This window comes from Drosophila simulans, chromosome X (assembly GCF_016746395.2).
Source record: "Drosophila simulans strain w501 chromosome X, Prin_Dsim_3.1, whole genome shotgun sequence".
In the NCBI taxonomy this organism is placed as follows: domain Eukaryota; kingdom Metazoa; phylum Arthropoda; class Insecta; order Diptera; family Drosophilidae; genus Drosophila; species Drosophila simulans.
In genome coordinates, this window is record NC_052525.2 from 9,410,439 (window position 1) to 9,429,970 (window position 19,532).

The 19,532-nt window shown below is 41.8% G+C and overlaps 1 protein-coding gene across 2 annotated transcripts in view; it reads left to right on the forward strand.

Moving 5' to 3' along the window:
- The window catches only part of LOC6725567 (carbonic anhydrase-related protein 10), a 61,194-nt gene extending 46,038 nt beyond the window's left edge, over positions 1-15,156 (forward strand). For both annotated transcript variants that reach the window (XM_016173672.2, XM_016173671.3), the window contains exons 6-9: positions 5,891-5,986; positions 6,097-6,318; positions 8,573-8,756; positions 8,903-15,156. In XM_016173672.2, coding sequence (XP_016038712.1) covers positions 5,891-5,986; positions 6,097-6,318; positions 8,573-8,756; positions 8,903-8,925 — 525 coding nt within the window. In that variant the 3' untranslated portion in view covers positions 8,926-15,156. The remainder of the gene's footprint in view (positions 1-5,890; positions 5,987-6,096; positions 6,319-8,572; positions 8,757-8,902) is intronic.
- Positions 15,157-19,532: the final 4,376 nt, after the last annotated feature.

The window sequence follows — 19,532 nt, forward strand, 5'->3', positions numbered from 1 at the left end:
GGACTGAGTGGATTTTCAGCGGGCGGGTAATGAGTTCGGTGAAGTTCTTGATTGGATTATGATGCCGGGTAAGTCAGGTGCCCAGACGGTGTTTAAAGCGGCTGGCTAAGAGAATTTCGCAAGTGGCTTCCGTGTCTAGCTGGCTCAACTATAAGGTACTTACATGGCGGTTGATTAAAGCTCGTTTTATATTTTGCTACGACATTCGATGTTGCGATTATTTAACCATAACATGCACTCGCCCAGCAAAAGAATGACAGCTTTTTGCAGCTAATTTTAAGAAAATTAATTCTTGGGCCAATTCTACCATTTTTTGTAACATCATCAAAATTTGAAAAAAATTACAACAAATTTTAGTTTGCATTTTCGAACGCAGTTTATTTGAAAATTCAATTCGAGCTCGGCAAGGTATGGCATTCCAGAATTGTAATATTATTTTTTAAGCCAAAAAACGGATTATTTGATGATGGAAATTTGGTAATGCGTAAAACTAGATATTTACGAATGGAATTTTTTTCATAACTTGGGTAAAAATGATCATAAAGAAGAAAGAATAACTGTTTTGAGCAGCTTATTACCAGTGCTAATGATCCCTATCACTTTTTGAAGAATTTAGAAAAATTTATTTTTGAGCCAATTTTCGCATTTTTTGTAAGGGGTAACATCATAAAAATTTGCAAAAAATGGCGAAAAAATAGAATTTGCATTTTTGAACACAGTTTGATTGGAAATTTAATTACGAACTCAACGAGGTATAACATTCCATATTCAGGCTATTATTTTAAAAGTTGTGGCAAAAAAACGGATTATTTGATGTACGAAATTTGGAAACACGGCTCTTGCCAAAAACTTGATATTTACAAACGGAATTTTCGTCATAACTTCGCTGAAAATGGTCATATAGACGAAAGAATAACTGTTTTGAACAGCTAATTACCAGTGCTAACTATCCCTATCACTTTTTAAAGAATTTAGAAAAATTAATTTTTGGGTCAATTTTTGCATTTTTGGAAAGGGGTAACATCATCAAAATTTGCAAAAAATGGCGAAAAAATAGAATTTGCATTTTTGAGCACAGTTTGATTGGAAATTTAATTACGAACTCAACAAGGTATAACATTCCATATTCAGGCTATTATTTTTAAAGTTGTGGCAAAAAAACGGATTATTATGTACGAAATTTGGAAACACGGCTCTTGCCAAAAACTTGATATTTACAAACGGAATTTTCGTCATAACTTCGCTGAAAATGGTCATATAGATGAAAGAATAACTGTTTTGAACAGCTAATTACCAATGCTAACGATCCCTAGCACTTTTTGAAGAATTTAGGAAAATCAATTTTTGGGTCAATTTTCGCATTTTTGGAAAGGGGTAACATCATCAAAATTTGCAAAAAATGACCAAAAAATAGAATTTCCATTTGTGGATACAGTTCGATTGGGAATTTAAATACGAGCTCAACGAGATATGTCATTCAATATTCATGCGAATTTTTTTAAAGTTATGGCCGAAAAACTGATTATTTGAGACCGAAATTCGGAAAAAAACTGATAGTGCTTGGACGAAAAAGCTGAATATAGTCTGATTACAAGAATGAGATTTATTGTAAGGCTTTTCATATTGGATAAAATTCTTTGCTTACTTTTAGTTTTAAGATCATTATGGTATATTAACTGATTTCACTACAGTCGCCATCTCAAGTTGCCTTCATATCCTGCTGGACCAGCTTTGCACTCTCAGCATTTCCATTTGGTCGCGTTTTCAACGCCAGCAAATCGCGTTGGTCTGCTCATTTCCATGTTTTCCAGTTGCTCTTCTTTATCTTTTGCCCTAGTGCAGGGCATAATTAGCCGAAAGTGCTACAAGTGCATCGGAAAAGTGCTTCAGGAAGGGGTTTCCAGACAACCATGACAAACTGCGGCCAGAAATGGAGCGATGTAGGTCCGGTAAATCGGCTCCTTCCTCGGCTCTCCTCTGTTTTTGGCCGTTGGTGTGCGTGTTTGACAATGTCCCCAGTGCGTTGTTAAGCTAATTTGCTTCATTTGTCTAGAAAACTGACACAGAGCAAAAGGAGGATGGGGCAGACCATACATAGGCGGCAAAGTGTTGACATGAGGCCATGTTCTCGGCCTAAACCACCAAGCCTCTGCTTCTGCTTCTGTTGGCCATGGCCAATATTATCGTGCCCGGTCAGTGCAGCACGAAAGCCAAGTCAAGCGGCTGAAGGGCCAAGAATGTTGCTCCACCTCGTCCTGAGTCCTTCCATATCCATCTCCACCCCGCAGCTACATCAACATCCCCCAGCCAAACCAATAAGCCCACTGCTACCTCTGCTAGGGAAAATATTTATGCACAGTGGGGTATTGGTATTTTTATAGAAAGGTTATAGCTACTAGTACTAAAGATTTTGATTTTAAGCTTAAAATCTAACTACGCGATTAGTTTTTTTTTCAATTTAATACGAATTAATAAATTTTAAATTAGGATAACTTGGAAACTTGTACTCTGCAAATCAAAGAAATCGATATAGTTGAGAACATACTACAATTTGTTGAAAGGACGCACGAATATTTTTGCGATTCACCCCACTGTGCGGGCCAGCTTATTGACTGCAGATGGGGCTGTGTGATGGGGTTTATGAGGCAGAAGGACCCACTGTGCTGGCCAGGCAAAGTTTCAGCAGCTGGCGTCGCGCTGGTCGCTTTGACTCCTGCTCCTGCTGTGGGGTTAAAGTGGGCAGGGGGTTACAGCAAGGACTACAGGACGACACAGGACTACCGACTAGGCCTGACTCTGAGTCTGGGGCTCTCCGCTCTGTGGAATCCATGCAGTGAAAACATGTGTAATTGATCTGATTAAGTTGCCTTTGCTCTGCGTGTGGGTATTCCTGTATGTGTGTGTGTGTTGGCCAGCGTTTCTGCCTGCGTGTGTGTGTGTGTTTGTATATATGTGCATGTGCTGGCCAAGAAATATGCCAGAGGAGCTGGCTTTGTTCAAACAAATAGTAGTGGGAAAGGGGCATCCCCCAACACCGCTTAGGCTTTTGGCTCTTTGCGTTTTGGCCGGCTTGTTGTCCGGCTATTTGCTGGTACTTACACTATTTGCCCTTGTTGCTGTTGTTGTTGCTATTGCCATTTTTGTTGCTGGTTGTCTTTATCCGCATGTATCGTATTTGTTGTTGCTGTCCAGACACACTGCTCGTATTTATTTGCTTTGCCACAGGCTTTGACTGTTTAATGAAACGGAAATATAACATTTTAGTTTGCGGTCAAATATTGTATAATTTTGCCTCAGCCCCAACCAGCCCCATTGTTGCCACTGAGCACACAAAAGGAATAGATGGGGTAATTCATTGCCTTTATGATTCAATTTCATAGATATTAGGCCGAAGGTGTGAAGGCATTGGAAATGGAGACGGGTAAGGGTCGGGGCTTACGCATTACGAAATGCGATTTATTTGTTTTGGTCAGAAAGATTTTAATGTGATTTAAAGACTATTTATAAAACTGAAGATTTAATTGGGTCGACAGTGTGGGTAACCGCCCAGGCTCAGTCTATTTACAGGTTACGTTTTATTCAATTAACTAATCGTATTTCGAGGCCGATTAAGGGAGGATAAAAGTCAACAGTTAAAAGCCTGTTTAGCTTTAAACAAACCAAAATCAAATCGAAGAAGGCGTTTATTTGAATTGATATTTGATGTGATTTTATTTCTCACATATAAATTATTAAATATTTGTTTATTCTACGATGGTGCAGCTTAAATCGTCTGCAGCAACAAACTATAGTTTGGTAACTAGTTTTTTATCTTAAATTTTTAATTACCAACCAAAAGTGCGCCATCTGGCGTTCAAGTGGCAAAGCTGCTGGCTTATTTAGTTGTTCGGTTTTCTCATGCAGTTAACGCCCAGAATCTGCCCATATTTTGGGTGTCTGAGCAGGAAGCCTTTTTTGTGCGAATGAGTATAGCTTCTGCTCGGACTGTGGCCACTGCTCAAGTTGAAAATGAGAGGGTGGTGCCACAAGGACTTTCCCATCTTCAGTTTGCCATGGTCTCGTCAAATTTTCATTTGCTGCAGCACTACCAAATATACTTAAGTATATGAACATTCCCATGCAGGGACAGTGCGTTTCGCAAGTGAAGAGTTTTTGCTGATTTCTTTACCATCAAATATTTGCCAAAAACGAAACGGATCTATACATTCGGGCATGAAATATACTATATAGTGTAGCCATATTAATATATATAGCACTTTGAAAGTGGATGTGTACTTGCGAAACGCACTGTTTGCAGTCGAGTTCTCCTCGTTTTGATAGAAACTTCAGTTCTATTTGCATTAGTTGCCATTTTTGCCACCCCCATGCCGCCCAGTTTCCGCTGCTCCAGCAATTGCAACTTCACCAAACACTCGGGAAAAGGAACTTTGGGAAATTTTAATTTAATTTAATTTTTATTTGCCTTGCTGGGCACACATTAAAATTGCAGCATGTAGTTTTTTAATATTTAAATGCACGCCTCGTCGCCCCAACGCCGCCCTTCAATTCGTCCTGTTCCGTTCCCTGCTCCTTCCAGCGATTCATTCTCCTTTCGGTCCGTGCAATTCCCAGGGAAAAAGAAGAGTTAAAAGTCGGCACAGGGCATGTGGGGAGTCCTGTGGGAAGGGGGGCGAACGGAGTTCAGCTGGCAGGACTACTACTATTAACTGTCCAGCGCCTACGGCCACGCCCACTGGCCATCAGTGTGTGCTCTCTGCTATTATTATTATTATTTTCACTATTGTCTGCAGCATTTCCTTCCGCTCGGTGCGTCTGGTCTGGTCAGCCAGCGCATGCACTCACACCTATGCCATTTACCAACGCACACACACACGGAACTCTCTCTCATACACGGACACACACACACACATTCAGGCCGAGAAACAAATATATCCCAGACCCAAATCCCCCCGAAAATCTATGTATACATGTTACACAAGCTCACAAAAAATAGCAGAGGATGCCTGAAAAGTAAACTCAAAGGAATTTTTAGTGCGAAAGATTGCCTAATAAATTTTAAAGTGCAATGATTAAGTTATGCATGCTATTTACAAACATTTAAAAAAAGGAAGTACAATTTTATAATGTCTCTAGAAATGTAAAACGAAATATAAGAGTCTAAAAGTTTTCTGTTAATTTTTTCTGCAATTTTAACTGCACACTTTATGAGAAAGTTTTTAATCGCAAGTAACTTATTTTGCCGAATTTTCAATATACATCGAGCTACCCTCGCTTTAACCATTCATTTTGTGGTGTCGACTCCTGCTTACCCCTTTCAACTTCTTCTTCAACTGTAGGCGTTTTGTTGCCGAAATGAAACAAAAGTGCAAATGCACATGAGGCTGTATGTGTATGTATATGTGTATGTGTCATGGTGGGTGGTAAGTAAAAATCTTGGCCCTTTTGGTGTCTTGGCTGAAAGCAAAATATTTGCTGTTTTTGTTGCTTGATCTTCTCTCCAAACTATAAATGTTTGTGTGCGTATGTGTATGTGTGTGTGTTTTTGCCCACGTGTTCTAGTGTTTGTGTTTGTATTTGTGTGCATTTTGTTGATAGTTGGGATTATTTTGGGGCAATTTATGCGAAACAAGGCGAAAGCTTTCGTTGACCCATGCCACGCCCCACTGTTGTGTGCTGGCTGTCACCGCCCCTGTATGCATTTGGGCTTAAATTGAGCAACAATAAAGTTTTGGCCACACAGCACACAAGAAATAAAGAATGGAGACAGAAGCGACAACCCAAAAGGAAAGAAAGTAGAAGAGTTCCCTAGTCCTTAACCATATCTCCCTCTGTCTTTATCTCCATACACATACTCTCTTGCTGACTCTTCATTTCTTCTCTGTGTTTCCAGATACAAATATTCGGCTACAATTCCCAGCTGTATGCAAATTTCTCAGATGCCCTCAATCGCGCCCAGGGCATCGTGGGCGTCTCCATTCTGCTGCAAGTGAGTTCCCCAAGGTGCTCAAAAATGATGAGCAATCCTCTTTAGATATAAACTACCTAGCTTATGGATAATGTATCTGAATGATCTTCCAATTATATTGTATTCTATAGCTTGGAGATCTCTCGAATGCGGAGCTGCGCATGCTCACCGATCAGCTGGAGCGCATTCGCTATGGCGGCGATGAGGCGTTTGTAAAGCGTCTCTCCATCCGCGGACTGCTCCCGGACACGGATCACTATATGACCTACGATGGATCCACAACGGCACCTGCCTGCCACGAAACAGTCACCTGGGTGGTGCTCAACAAGCCCATCTACATCACAAAGCAACAGGTATGTTCCAAATCACATTTACCACTTAAAATATATTAGATAAGTAAAGTACCTTAAAAAACATTACTCTTGCTAGTTTTCTGTTTTTTGAAAATTGTTTAATAATACAATACCCACATAAAGCTCACCCCAGTCAGCAACAATTGCCAGCGCAAAGTGAATAAGTCAAGAGAATAATTTTTTTCCAAACGAATTCATCAAGTTGCTCTGGTCGCTCCACCATTTTGCCCAATCTCCGTTCCCCCCAAATAAAAAAAAAAACATTTTGAGCGATGAGCACCTTAATGTTTGTTAATTAGTATACAGTACTACGATGTCCGCTGGTCCCCGGCTTCTTCTGTTTTATTAGCTAATTTCATTTAAGTTTTAAATTGAGTTGCTGCTGCTGGTGCTTCTGCTGCTGGAGGAGCAACAAAGTGGATAGCGTCCATAACTCAAAGGAATGGCGACCAGCGAAAAGCGAGCTGCACACACACACACACGCGTTCAGTTGAAAACAGAGGGAGAAAAAATTTAACACAAATGTTTATTAAGTGCAGCGCTGTAATAAAGACGCCAGCGGTGGGCGATGGGTGGCGGGGGATGAGTGGTTTTCTGGAGCGGTTGAATGGTGGCCAGCGGCATACGTGTAAACAATGTAAACAGGGCGGGCAGGAAAGAGAGGCAGAGAGACACCAACACTCACGAGAACTCGCACACACACTCCCACACACACATGCACATGCGACTGCAGCAGGCAGACTCATAAAAACTTCAACAAGCTCAATGGCACCCATGGGCACATGATTACAACTTGTGGCAGCCATGGAGGACTCCGGTCCACGAGTCTCCCAGCAACGTAATTTACTGGCTGCACCGCACACTCACAATCTCACACACTCACACACTCGCACGCGAAGAAAGAGATGGCACAGGTGTGGCAGAAAGAGAGAGCAGAAGACAGCACCTTGCTGGCAAAACATAATTTACCAAATTAAAGTAACACCGGTGAGAAGAGTGGCCTGGCGAGGGGGGAGGGTGTAGCCGAAAGCACAGGAAGCTGCGAGACATGAGCTGAAATTGCAATTAACCCATTAACGTGCGCTCTCTGTCACAGGCGGAAAGGGAAAACGTTAGCGTCCAAAGGGTTAAGCCGAGTCACAGATCGCTGGAAAGTCACAGACAGTAGTTGTTCATACTACTAATTTCAAAGAGATTAGAGATAAAGGTACTAAAGTTATGTTCGGTATTTCATATGTTTTTGGCCATAACTCCATGTTTATAAGAAATCCCCTTCAGTTTAAAACCACAATACAATCCAACCGGAAACGGGCTTTAATCCTTGAGTGCCATTTAGTGTTGCATACTTTCGGGACTTTCACACACACACAGGCACACATACACGCGCGCATACACGTATACCCAACTTAATTCACACTTGAACGGGCACTGGGGGGGCGAATCGGAACCCTTAACCCTCGGCAGCCCGCGCTCTCCTCAATCAATATCAACCCGGCCACGTTGTCGTGAAAAGCGATTTTGACGGAAGTCAATTGATAAACAGATTGAGTAGATTAAGTGTTATTGACTCGTTGTCGTGGTTGTTGTTGATGTTGTTGTTGTTGTTGTTGCTCCTGTCGTCTCATCGATGCTTTTCTCTCTCTCTTTCCCTCTCTGTATGTGTGGGTCCTTAGTGTTTCCTTTTTGCAGTTTTTTGTTCAGCAAGCGCTTATTTTTAGGATTAGCAATTTGTGTCAAGCTTGATTTTTTTGCCAAAGTGCGGATCGATGATGTTGTGTGTGGGCAAAAGTTTATAATTATGCACGTTAAACGCTCGACAGACGGTTAAAATCGGTTCGATGGGCTCTCCGGCTTATCTCCATCGGCTGCTTGGCTTATTGTCGAGCCATTGTTGATCTACTTCCGTGTCTCGATGCTGATGAAAGCACTACAGAAATTATGTTTGCTTTAAAGCCAAATCAATGAATTATTGGCTCATGATAAGCTTTAAGTTTTGCTGTTTGTCGTTTACTTTGTCCAACTAAGAACACATAGTTATCATAGTAATGAATGCATAGCAGCTAAGCGAGGTCAGAAAACTTATTTTTCAGTCATTACTCATACGCAATGTTGGCAGTAATTATTTTAAGCGTTTTGAGCAGCTTAAGAAGGTTCAGTTAATTAAGTTTTGTATTTATTCTGTACGGTTGGGAAAGTAAATTTGATTGAAGTAATTGATGTAGCCATTGATAAGATTTCATTTATTTCCTTACAGTTGCACGCCCTGCGACGCCTGATGCAGGGCAGCCCAGACCACCCGAAAGCGCCCCTGGGCAACAATTACCGGCCACCCCAGCCGCTCCTGCACCGGCCCATTCGCACCAATATTGATTTCAAGACGACGAAGTCGAACGGCAAGGCCGCCTGCCCCACCATGTACCGCGAGGTCTACTATAAAGGTAATGGAATAGATACTAAAGAACATATGGTCTGCACAACAAAACACTGCCAAATCAGTTTTTCATAGGATAAATCTCCATTTTCGTTTTAGTGTTTTTAAAATTGTAGAATCTTTTACCTTATCAATTTACTATATCTTTTGCAGCGACCAGTTGGAAACAGAACTAGAAGTCAGCGACGTGATGGCGTAACGTAACGTATCGTAAGCGTAAGCGTATGACGTAAGTAGCGAGCGGCGTGCAACAGGAGCTTCCACTAAACATACATATAAACAAGGCGATGCCGAGGGAAAAGGACACGGACCGGAAGGATTCAGATGGAAGAGGGAAGGGACAAGGAGTGGGGTAGAGGATCACAAAGGAATCAGTGCAGCAGCGGCCAAAAAAAATGGCGATTGGAAATACACACATCTATAAATATAAATAGGCAAAGGAATAATATGGATAGCGATTACGATTACGATAATTAGCATTAAATGTGCATTTTTTTTGTCTCCCCCGAAACGAAAATCAATCAGACCTTGATTGCAGTCAGAGGTTACTTTTTTTTGTGTGTGCATAGCGTAAGTACAATAACGATCAAAAACAAAAAACAGCGATGACTAGTAATCATAATTACCGACATAACCATTAACGTAATCCATAAAACCAAATACTATTGTATATTTTAAGTTAGGCCGGACAACGTGAAAAGATCAAAATAATATATACAGCATACAAAATACGAGTATCGATAGTTGGCAAAGTGTTATGGCAGGCATTATGCAAAACCCACCCAAAGAACAGACCCTAAATCCATACCCATACCGTTGGATGTATGAAAACAGTCTGTTTATGCCCCCTAAATGTGTATAGAGCGGACTTTGTGTGTGTGCGTGTGTGTTTGTGGACATTAGGTAATAACATTAACAATAATCAAGTGTTAATCTTTATGAGCGAGAGTACATCAATGCGAAAAAAAACTACCACAATGCTATTAATTTTTATAGTCTGATATTTTCACAATTTGCGGTTCATATTTTAAGATTTAATCCTGTACTTTAATAACATTTTTTTTTTTGGATTATTGAAAAATATAATTATTTACCTTTGTCTTTTTTTTACATTAACTTAATGCTTCAGCTTATTATTTCAGTGTCTAAATTCATACGTATTTGTTTTCAAATTCGATCAGTAAAACGTGACGAACTACTAATATATTGGCCAATTTTATGGGCTTAAAAAGGGTCCCACGGGGCAATGCAGACATCCATTGAGGACTTTACTTGCACATTTAATTGCAATTTTAAAATTATGATTTTGGGCATTTTTAATACGTAATTCCGAAGTGGAGGCACCACTAACGTTGCAGTGTCGCCACAAACGCGTGCATTTTGCATTTTAAATGCACTTGACCGCAGAGCATTCACTGTTCCGCCAGTTCCCCACCGGCTTGTGTAACCGGGGACCTTATCGAGCCAACTCACCCGGCATCCTGCATCATCCTCGAGCACCCAGATGCCACCCTGCACCACCCTGCCCCCACCGTGCCCCATCCAAAAACCACCCGGGAATGTCGGGCTGTCGCTTATCGAACGGCAAATGCAACATGAAACCACAAAATCTGTTGCGGTTATTTAAAATCACGTTTAAATACGAAAGTGCTGGCTGTCTCTCGCTTCGTTTGGGTTTTTCGGCCAGTATCCAGTATAAAAATCAACTTTTTAATGGCCGAAAGGAAAATGATTACGTATACGCCGCGTCGCCGAAAGCTGGCCAAAGCTGTACAACTTTTGTGTGTTTTTTGCTTTAGTATTGCTGGCTAGCTCTAAATACCCCTTTTGCAAAATCACATAATAATTTGTATAAACATTTGCATTATTTGCACAAGTTGACATTTTGCAGTTTTGTTTTTGTTCGTCGGCATTCGACTGAAACTTTTTGAGCTCTTTGTTTCATTTAGTTGGTTTTCAGTTTATGCATTGTTATTTGTTTTTTTTTCCATTTTATTCTGTACTTTTTTGTTTTGGCTGTGCATCGAGGGATTTGCCAATGGGAAATTATGACTTAAATTAATACATGGCAAGTGCAATTTATTTGAGTGAATCAAGCGGCAGCTTCTGCCTCAAGCTGATACCCTGCAATGTTTTGGAAACACTTTGTCTTTGATTAAGGTTTTTAAATGGTAGAAAAACAATTACAAAAATCAATTATATTTAACGCAGTTCAAAAGACTTAAGACAAGTTTGTATAGCTTAGTTTTTAAAGTGTCAACCAAAAACCAACTTCTCTCTTTTGATTATTCGCACACTTCTGTATTTACATGGTATTTGCAAATACCATCACTTAGCCAGTGCAGTGACCTAATTAGCCTGGCCAGGGAATTACGCAGTCCATCAGTTTATTTGCAGCAAACTCAATTCCAACTTTGGCTGACTTTCAATCAATCAAATGGTTTGGGCGAGGCGGGGCAACTCTGGCCAAACTGATTTGCGGTGAGTTCTGCACGATGCTGCATAACTGCAGCACAAGTGGGCGTGGAGGCGGGGGGCGTGGCTGACCACTGGACAGATGGGGCTAACCCGACACATTTGTATATTGACAGGAAACGAGTGAGTGGATGCAAAGTGCAGGTGTAGCAGTATTTACTTATTTCTGGATTACATGCAGTTAAGCCTCTTAAATGAATGCGCCTTTTGAAATCAGTAATTTTTAATCAAATTCACGTAATTTACAGGGTATGCACTCCGTTTCATGCTGCGATCTTTCTTATTCAGCGTGAACTACCATTTTATCGCCACCCCAAAAATTGTGGCTGGATGATTTATGTACGGGGTAGAAGTACTTCTTTTTACATCATTTCATTTTCATGAATATGCTGTACATGCTGTATGCGCTATATGCGATTGCAGTTGGCCATTTCGACTATTGGCCATTTTGGTGATTATTTTTAATACATTGAAATTGTGGGTGGCATGGAGTTTCCATTGGTGTGCATTTCGGACTCAGATAAAAGACAACATCGATCATGACAGTCGAGAGGAGGGCAAAACCATTCGGAACGAACCTGCAAATATTGCAATTTGACAAAGTGACAAATTCGCAGCCATTCATTTTTCTGTGTGCGTGAGCTTTCAAGCAAATTAGGGTGCCGACTATGTAGTGCCCTGTTAAAATATTTATATAAACTACTAATTAGCTATATGTGTGTACACCTTGGGTATTATTATTTTGTTAATAATATTTGATTTTTTATGTTTTATCTTATATTAACATATGCATAGCATTAGTAGATATAACAACTAGAAAAAAGGAATATTTTCATGAATTGGCAATTTTCACCATTTACTATTTCCAGTTTCCAGCATAAAAAAAGTGTAAAGTGTTGCAAAATTTTTATGAGCAGCCATCAAGCGATTGGAAATTGCAGTGTCAGCCGATTAAGGCAGCAATCCGATGAATGGGAAAGTGAGCTAGTGATGTAACAATATTCTATGAGAAAAGATATATATCTATCTATAGATAGTTCCCGACCGATCAGATTTCCTTGAGGCATATTACCATATCTCGTTGTTGTTTTTAATAACTCGAAACCGAACCGGCAGATGAGCAAGGCCAAACCACTTTTCCGACCAGTTATGCAAATGGCCCCAAGTACAGGGGGTGGTCAAAACCCCAATCGCAATCCCAATCCGCAGTCCAATCCCCAGCCCAACCAATCCCCTGACCATTTGAACCTTAAATAACACAGCCCAACCCCACTTCCCTTTGGGGCTATCGCTGCTGTCCACACAAGACTAATTAAATTATGGAAATTAAATTGAATCGAGCATATTTGTTGTTTGCAGTTCATAAATTTGCGCTGCTAAAATGTCCGGAGCAGCTAATGTTTCGCCCCTTCGGCCGTGACGCCATGTAAATCATTTCACAATAAAACGCACAGCGCAGCAGCAGCAACATGCAGCAGCAGCAGCAACAACGGCAGCAACTCACTTAATTATGACATCATTAATTTTTAATAATGACAATTTTGCGACAATAAATCACTTAACTAACACAAATGCGCCAGAGCAGCAATATGCATGAAATTAGTAAACTTTAAACAATGCGCGTGTGATTGCGAGTGTGTGTGCGTGTGTGTGGGTGTAAGTGTCAGGATGGGTGCATCAATGGGTTAAGTTGGGCTGGATAAGCAAATAAACAGATAGACTGTCCCCATTGCCTTGTCCTGGCATTGAGTGATGCCAGCCAACAGGAGGTTGTTGCCGTTGGGCAGCGATATTGCTGCGGGGCAGCAGCAGCAGCAGCAACAACAGCGGCAGCAACTGCAGATGCAACAGCAATTGCGAGTGCGAGTGTCGTGCATGGGATGAATTTAATTAATCTCGCTACCGTCAGTTGCACACAATTGCAATTAACTTGCAACACTCGCATAATTACAGGCGACCTCATGTTTTGCTACTTATCAGCATCAACATTGACCCAACGACAGCAACATCCAGCTGCAATCGCTGGCAATTGTGATGGCAGTCACTGATACCCTGTACAAGTAACCGGTGCACCATAACCTATTGTATGCTTAAAGTCTTAACCATTTTCGTTGGCTATTTAATAACAAACTCACATACAATTTCCACTTCAAATGCCTAGGAATATGCAATGGTACTTTGTAGATGGCTAAACCGAAGTACACTTGTACTTCTTTTCAATTGGAAAAATTACTTATATGCATCATAATTTTTTCGATTTTCCACAGTCGCTTATACCCTATTTTTTTACTTTCCCAAAGGGGCATAACGAGCGACAAGCTTGCCCTGACACATGGTCGACTCTCAATCTCTCCCTCTCTGTCTGCCTGTCCATCTGTCTCTGTCCATCCATCCATGTGCATGTGTGTGTGGGTGGCTGAGTATGTGAGTGTGTGTGGGCAGTGGTTGGCTCATTGGTCATTTGGTTGCAGCTCGGTTGGTGTTAGCGGTTGCTCGTCATCGTCATCATCAAACTGCTTGTTGTTGTTGCTGCTGCCGTTCGGCGACTGATTGCAAATGTTGCTGCAATTGTTGTTGCTGGTGCTGTTTGTTAATGCCTGTAGAGCACAAAGCTGCTGCCTTGTGGTCAAGTGAGGCACCTGCCGCAATGCCACCACCCCATTACCAACCACCCGCTGCCATCCGACCTCCGACCTCCACCCACCACCCATCGCATCGCCGACTGCCCGCCAATGTCACTGCAAATTAACATTTTGTAACGCGTTTCGGTTGCTGCCGTGTTTTCATTTCACACTTTGGGCATTTGTCCACGTGTGTGTGTGTGTTTGTGTGAGACATGCATTTGACACAGGAACTGGACAAGGCAATTGCCCAGCAACCACCGCCCACCACCCACTCTGTGGCAAATTTGTTGTATTTGCGCCTGATTGCCAAATCAAATATTTGGCATACACGGCAACAAAATGCCAAGCTAATGAAGGCAGACCATAGGAATTCAAGTCCATACGATTCGAATAATTAAAGTGATTAAAGAGAGATAAAGTGAGCAGTGCTTATATTTTCTTTTGCTATCCCTATCTTCATAGATTTTAGTTACATTTTAATTTATTAATAATGCTCACAACATATTATCTACTGTGTAGTCTAGACCAAGGGTCAGTAAACAGAGGGTCGACGGAAAAGTGTACGAAGAGTTTGGCTTCCATTTCACACGTAAATAAATAATAGACTTTCGAAAGGAGCGAAGGGTCGCCCATTTTTGGATTTCAATTTGGAAAGAAAAAACTGTTTAATTTGCACAAACAAATTTGGTTCGAGTTGTGCTCACAACTCGCTGATTGTTGGGCAAATTTTGTTGATTTCTTGTTTACTCATGGGCCCCGAAACAAACCAGCAGCACACCCACATCCACACACAAACACACAAACGAGCCGGAAAAGAATTAATTTGGGTCAAGCATCCAATAAACAATGATAAGCTATCGAACTAGACGATATCCTAATGTAACTAAGCAGAAAAGCACACACATATTCGCTGTAAGATTTATGTATGTATAATGAACAATGAAGCAACAAAAATAGTTCACTTAGCGGCGTAGTAATGTAAATTTTTTTGGAGCAGCAGAAACTCCACCGAATAATCCTATATATAGTAACATATAGCGTAATTAAACCAATACGAATATGATATATATATTCATCACATAGTGAAAACCAAACTAAATGCTTTGTATGTTTAACGAATTAAGTAGCGAAACCAAGGCGAACACCAAGTGTGTAGTGTAAAAAAAGGACAGCTAAATATTATAGCAAAAGTATATATATATATATATATAGATATACATATATATATAACTCCCAGAAATCAGCTTGCCCCATTGTTGTGTGTTGAAATCCCTCGAATATAGTGCTATATACTGACATGTGTAAAAAGATTTGCAGGCCACAAATTATATATAATTATATACATACATCCCTAAAGCGATATATATATATATATATCTGAGTATATATATATGTGTGTATATGAGGACAACAAATATACGAGTATATATAGAAGCATTCCGTTTTTTGTCTCTGCTCGGGGGCTAATCCTTGGCCAGGGAGGAAATTACCTGTAACAGCAGAACAATTACTTATTTCCGAAAGCCTTCACCTCTCGCTTTCGCCGCTTTAACGACAAAAGAGCCCACGGAGGCGCAGGATAATGGAGATCCGGGGGCGTGGCACATGCTGTTGCCTAAAAAAAACTAATTTCCGCCACGCCCACCAAACAACAATAAACTTACGCTGTTTTGTCGTCCCCATAAGGGGCACAAATTAAAAATGATGTCGAGGGAAAAAGAAGGACACTGCTGAATACTCTGGTTAGGTGCCAAAAAATATATAACAAAGATCAATTTATTTTCGATTTTTATTATAAATAAAAGGTAAGTGAGCTTACATTTACAGCAGCTTGCAAAAATACACTTGTGTCCTTCTCGATATGTTTTAATTTTTATATTAGTAATTTTAATCAATAAACAATGAAAGTATCCATATTCTTGGGATCACCATATAATTGTTTTTGACTGGCATTTACACCGCCAAAAATCCCAGAATCGTATTGTGTAATCCATATCCCAGAACGAGCCCCCAAAAGTATGCAACTGGGCCCATTGAAATCCCAGGACTCTGGCGTATAATCAAAAGCGATGAGCAGGCCAAACAACATTTTATTTAATAGTTTGCTCTGGACAAAAGACGGTCGGCAGGAAAATAAATAAATATAAAAATAATAATAAGATGATAAAATGGATTTTCGTGTTGGCCGAGTTTATGCGTTGTGCTGCCGGACGATAAAAATCTCTTTCATTTCCCATTTGAATTTGCTGGCATATGTTTCTGGTTTTTTTGTTTTGTACGGATGGCGGGGTCCGCGGGGAGGCTGTTATCAGGGTGTCTTATCAAGGCATAAAAAACGGAAGAGCGACGAGGACGAAATAAATGCCGGATATCCTGGCTCTGGCGCGCTGCTTCCTCCCGTTTCTGTTTCAGTTTTTTTTTTTTGGAGCCCCCAGGATGCGACAGCAACAGCCGTGTTAATGGGCAGCGAGCAAATTTGTTAAACAAACGCCCCCTAAGTCCTAGAGATCCTAAGTCTTGGCTTTAATAGATTTGCTGGATTTTTTCCCAGTCCGACCTCCGGGTTCAATGGCCATTTCGGCGTCCTATCGATTATTTTCCCGCGCTTCGATTTCTCCCTCTAATTTGCGGCTGCCGTTTTCAATTTCACGGGCAAACACAAAAACCAACAAAAAACAAGAGAAAAACAAAAAATTGGGAGAAGCCAGTGTGGTGCTCTTCGCTTGATGATGACGTTCCCAGACATTTCACTTTTCCTCGCCTGCAATCGGATTACACATGCAAAACAAAAAAGAAGCAGGCCGAGATTAAAGGAAGAGACCCTCCGGAAAAAACAAACACAAACGAATCCTGCCCAGCTGCATTTTCAATTTCGATACTAAAAAGCGCCACAGAATCAAAACGAAACTCGTCGTCGGCCGGCGAACAATTTTTGGGGCAGCCAAACTAGTGAATGCACTTGCATCAGATTACCTATGGGGCAGGACAACTTGTTGCAAGGAGTTATGTTAAAGGCGTAGTTTTATATTGAAAGATATGGAAATTATATGATTATATTATATTATATTACACTATTGGTAAAGATTTAACTAGTTTTAAGCGAATATTTATTTAATTTTTTTTAGCTTTTCTTTGCGAATTGAAATCCCGCATACTTTAAAGTCGAAAAGACATCGTCATGGGCAAGCGAAAGAGATTGCTTTTGTACTCTGACAATTTTAAAATAAATTAAAACCTAAACCACATACGAGCAATTTGCAATTAGGAGTGGCAACAAGTTATCGTAGGCCTGATTTGGTTTTTCTTGGGTGATTAGTTTGTGGTATTGCCATTTTAGTCCGCACTACCACATTCCACTTTCGATCAGGACGGACTTCCTTTGGGGACCACAAAGCAAATGGACCCCAGTTTTGCTCCACGGGGCTGTCAAGCGCGTGGCCGGCAAATTGGAAATATGAAAACGGCAAACTGGCGGACGGAGGGGCGAATCAACAAACCGATCGAACTCAGGCGGCGGGCAGGTGGCAGTCAGGTAGGCACCAGAAGCCGAACCGAAACCAGGAGCAAACGCAGAATCAGAATCAAAATCAGAGCCAAAGCCTGGCTACCAGGATAGCTCCTGGCTGGCAAGCCGGATGTTAACGGCCAGCAGCTGCAGTTGCAGCAGGAAGTGGCCAAAAAATCCGGGCGCATGCAGGGTAACGGGGAATTTGCTGGCCAGCCAAACAAAAGAGGAAATTAAAATATGCAGACCGAAAACCGCGCGTTTTGAATTTTCGCGCGCGTTTTTTGGGCCCCCGCTTTTGCATAAATTCAGGGGCGTACACTTCGCCGCCCACTTTTTGGTTGCGAAGCATCAGCGGAGCGAGAGAGTCATGTATCATCAAAATATGCAAATCTCGGACATTCGGACATTGGGACATTCGGATTCGGCCACGCTCGATTCGGTTACGGGTTACGGTTTACGGGTTATGGACTCCGAGCTATGGGTTACGGGTCAGGGGTCGGGCATCGGTACTCAGGAATCGCTGTTTGCCGTTTCTGTGCCCTGCCCCGTGGGAACTACTAGCAGTAAATAATGCCGACGGTTCGGTTCGCAGGAGGGTTGGCCAAAAGTCATTGCCTCGAGCTGCTGCACCATAACCATTCAGCCCTCCTCCGCCTAACGGTCACGTTGCCGGCTAATCAGTGGCGGTGTGTTGGTCGCTGAAAAGGGGGGATGGGTGGCTGGGCAGGAGGTGCTCCTTGACTTCCGTGATGCGGATTGGAACAACTGCACATATTTCCAGTGTGCAAATTAACCACATAAACGTTTGGTCTTCCAAGCATTATGGATATTCTATCATGTATAAATGTTCCGTTTATATTTTCAGATTTTCAAAGAAGTTTACCGACACAATAGTATTTTATATAAGTTATATTTAAAAATAAATGTGCAGTCAAAAGAGCGATAAAACATAATATTCCCCCGTCGAACTCTCAGTTTTCGCAACACTTGAGACACTGGCATTAAATTGAACCACAAATACAATTTCCTTACGGAAACGACCACCTTGCACCCCGTCGCTATATGTACATATATATGGAATCCAGATTCCGCCACGATTTATGCACATGCTCGGTGCTCGATGTTCCGATGTTGCGATGTTCGGTCGTTTCGACACAGTGGGCCAGCCAAGGGTTAAGGCGGCCGACCAGGGGCATGTGGCAAAGCGATTTATGCGCTGCCAGATAGAAATCGATTGAACTATGTGGGTGGATGGAGGAGGAGTGTGGTGAGTGTTTAGATTGAATGTAAACTGCACTTATGACAATGAACAAGTGACCCGGTTGCCACCCAACGCGCCCCCTCACCATCCCCTCGTCTACGCTCGCACCGCCCACCTGGAATGCCGAGGGGCAGAAGTCGAGCAAGGAAAGGTTCAGGTTCAAATCCAGCGTGCTGTGGTACAGTGGATACTCGAAGGCGTAAACGGGATACTATTTAAGTGTGTATAAAAACCTATAGAAACCCTAACTTCTATGCTTGCAGTTAAACTAAGTATTGAAAATTATTTTATAGAAATCAATATCGTACATTTCGTGTAGCCTAGTGTCACTGTTTGGCTATGGAACGACTGCAGCTATTTTCAGGTGAGTAGCCCCGCCCCCTTTTGCTGCACATTCCCCGCAACCCGCTGCCTGCGTTCCATTGGAGAAACAGTCCATGGCTGCAGCAATTTCTATTTCTTTTTATAATTTATGGCGCTGAAATATTAGTTTTGCTTATTTCATATAGACGAGGGGCCAGTCTCGGGTGCCACGCCCCCACCCGCCCCCGACAGCCACTTTAACCCCTTGCTGGTGTCGCCTCCGCTTAACCCTCTTGCGTCCCCAGGGGTTCAGGTGGCAGGTGAAGAAGCAGCAGCCACGTCTGAGTTGCATAGCTCATTTTGTGTGCGGCAGGTGAGCGTTTATTATAATCGGATGGGTAGGTGGGGAAATCAGGAGTGTTGGTGATGGGGCGGGGGGATGGGGTTGTATCTTAAGGAAAAGCCTGGCACATGCTGCCTGCCACCTGGAAAATGGAGAAGTCAGCTCGGGTTGCGGTTCTTCGTTCTACGTTCCCAGATAAAATTGTTTCGATCGAGCTGCGTTGCCATCTTGCAATTGATGCAAAAATCCTTCATATCTGAGCATGTGGT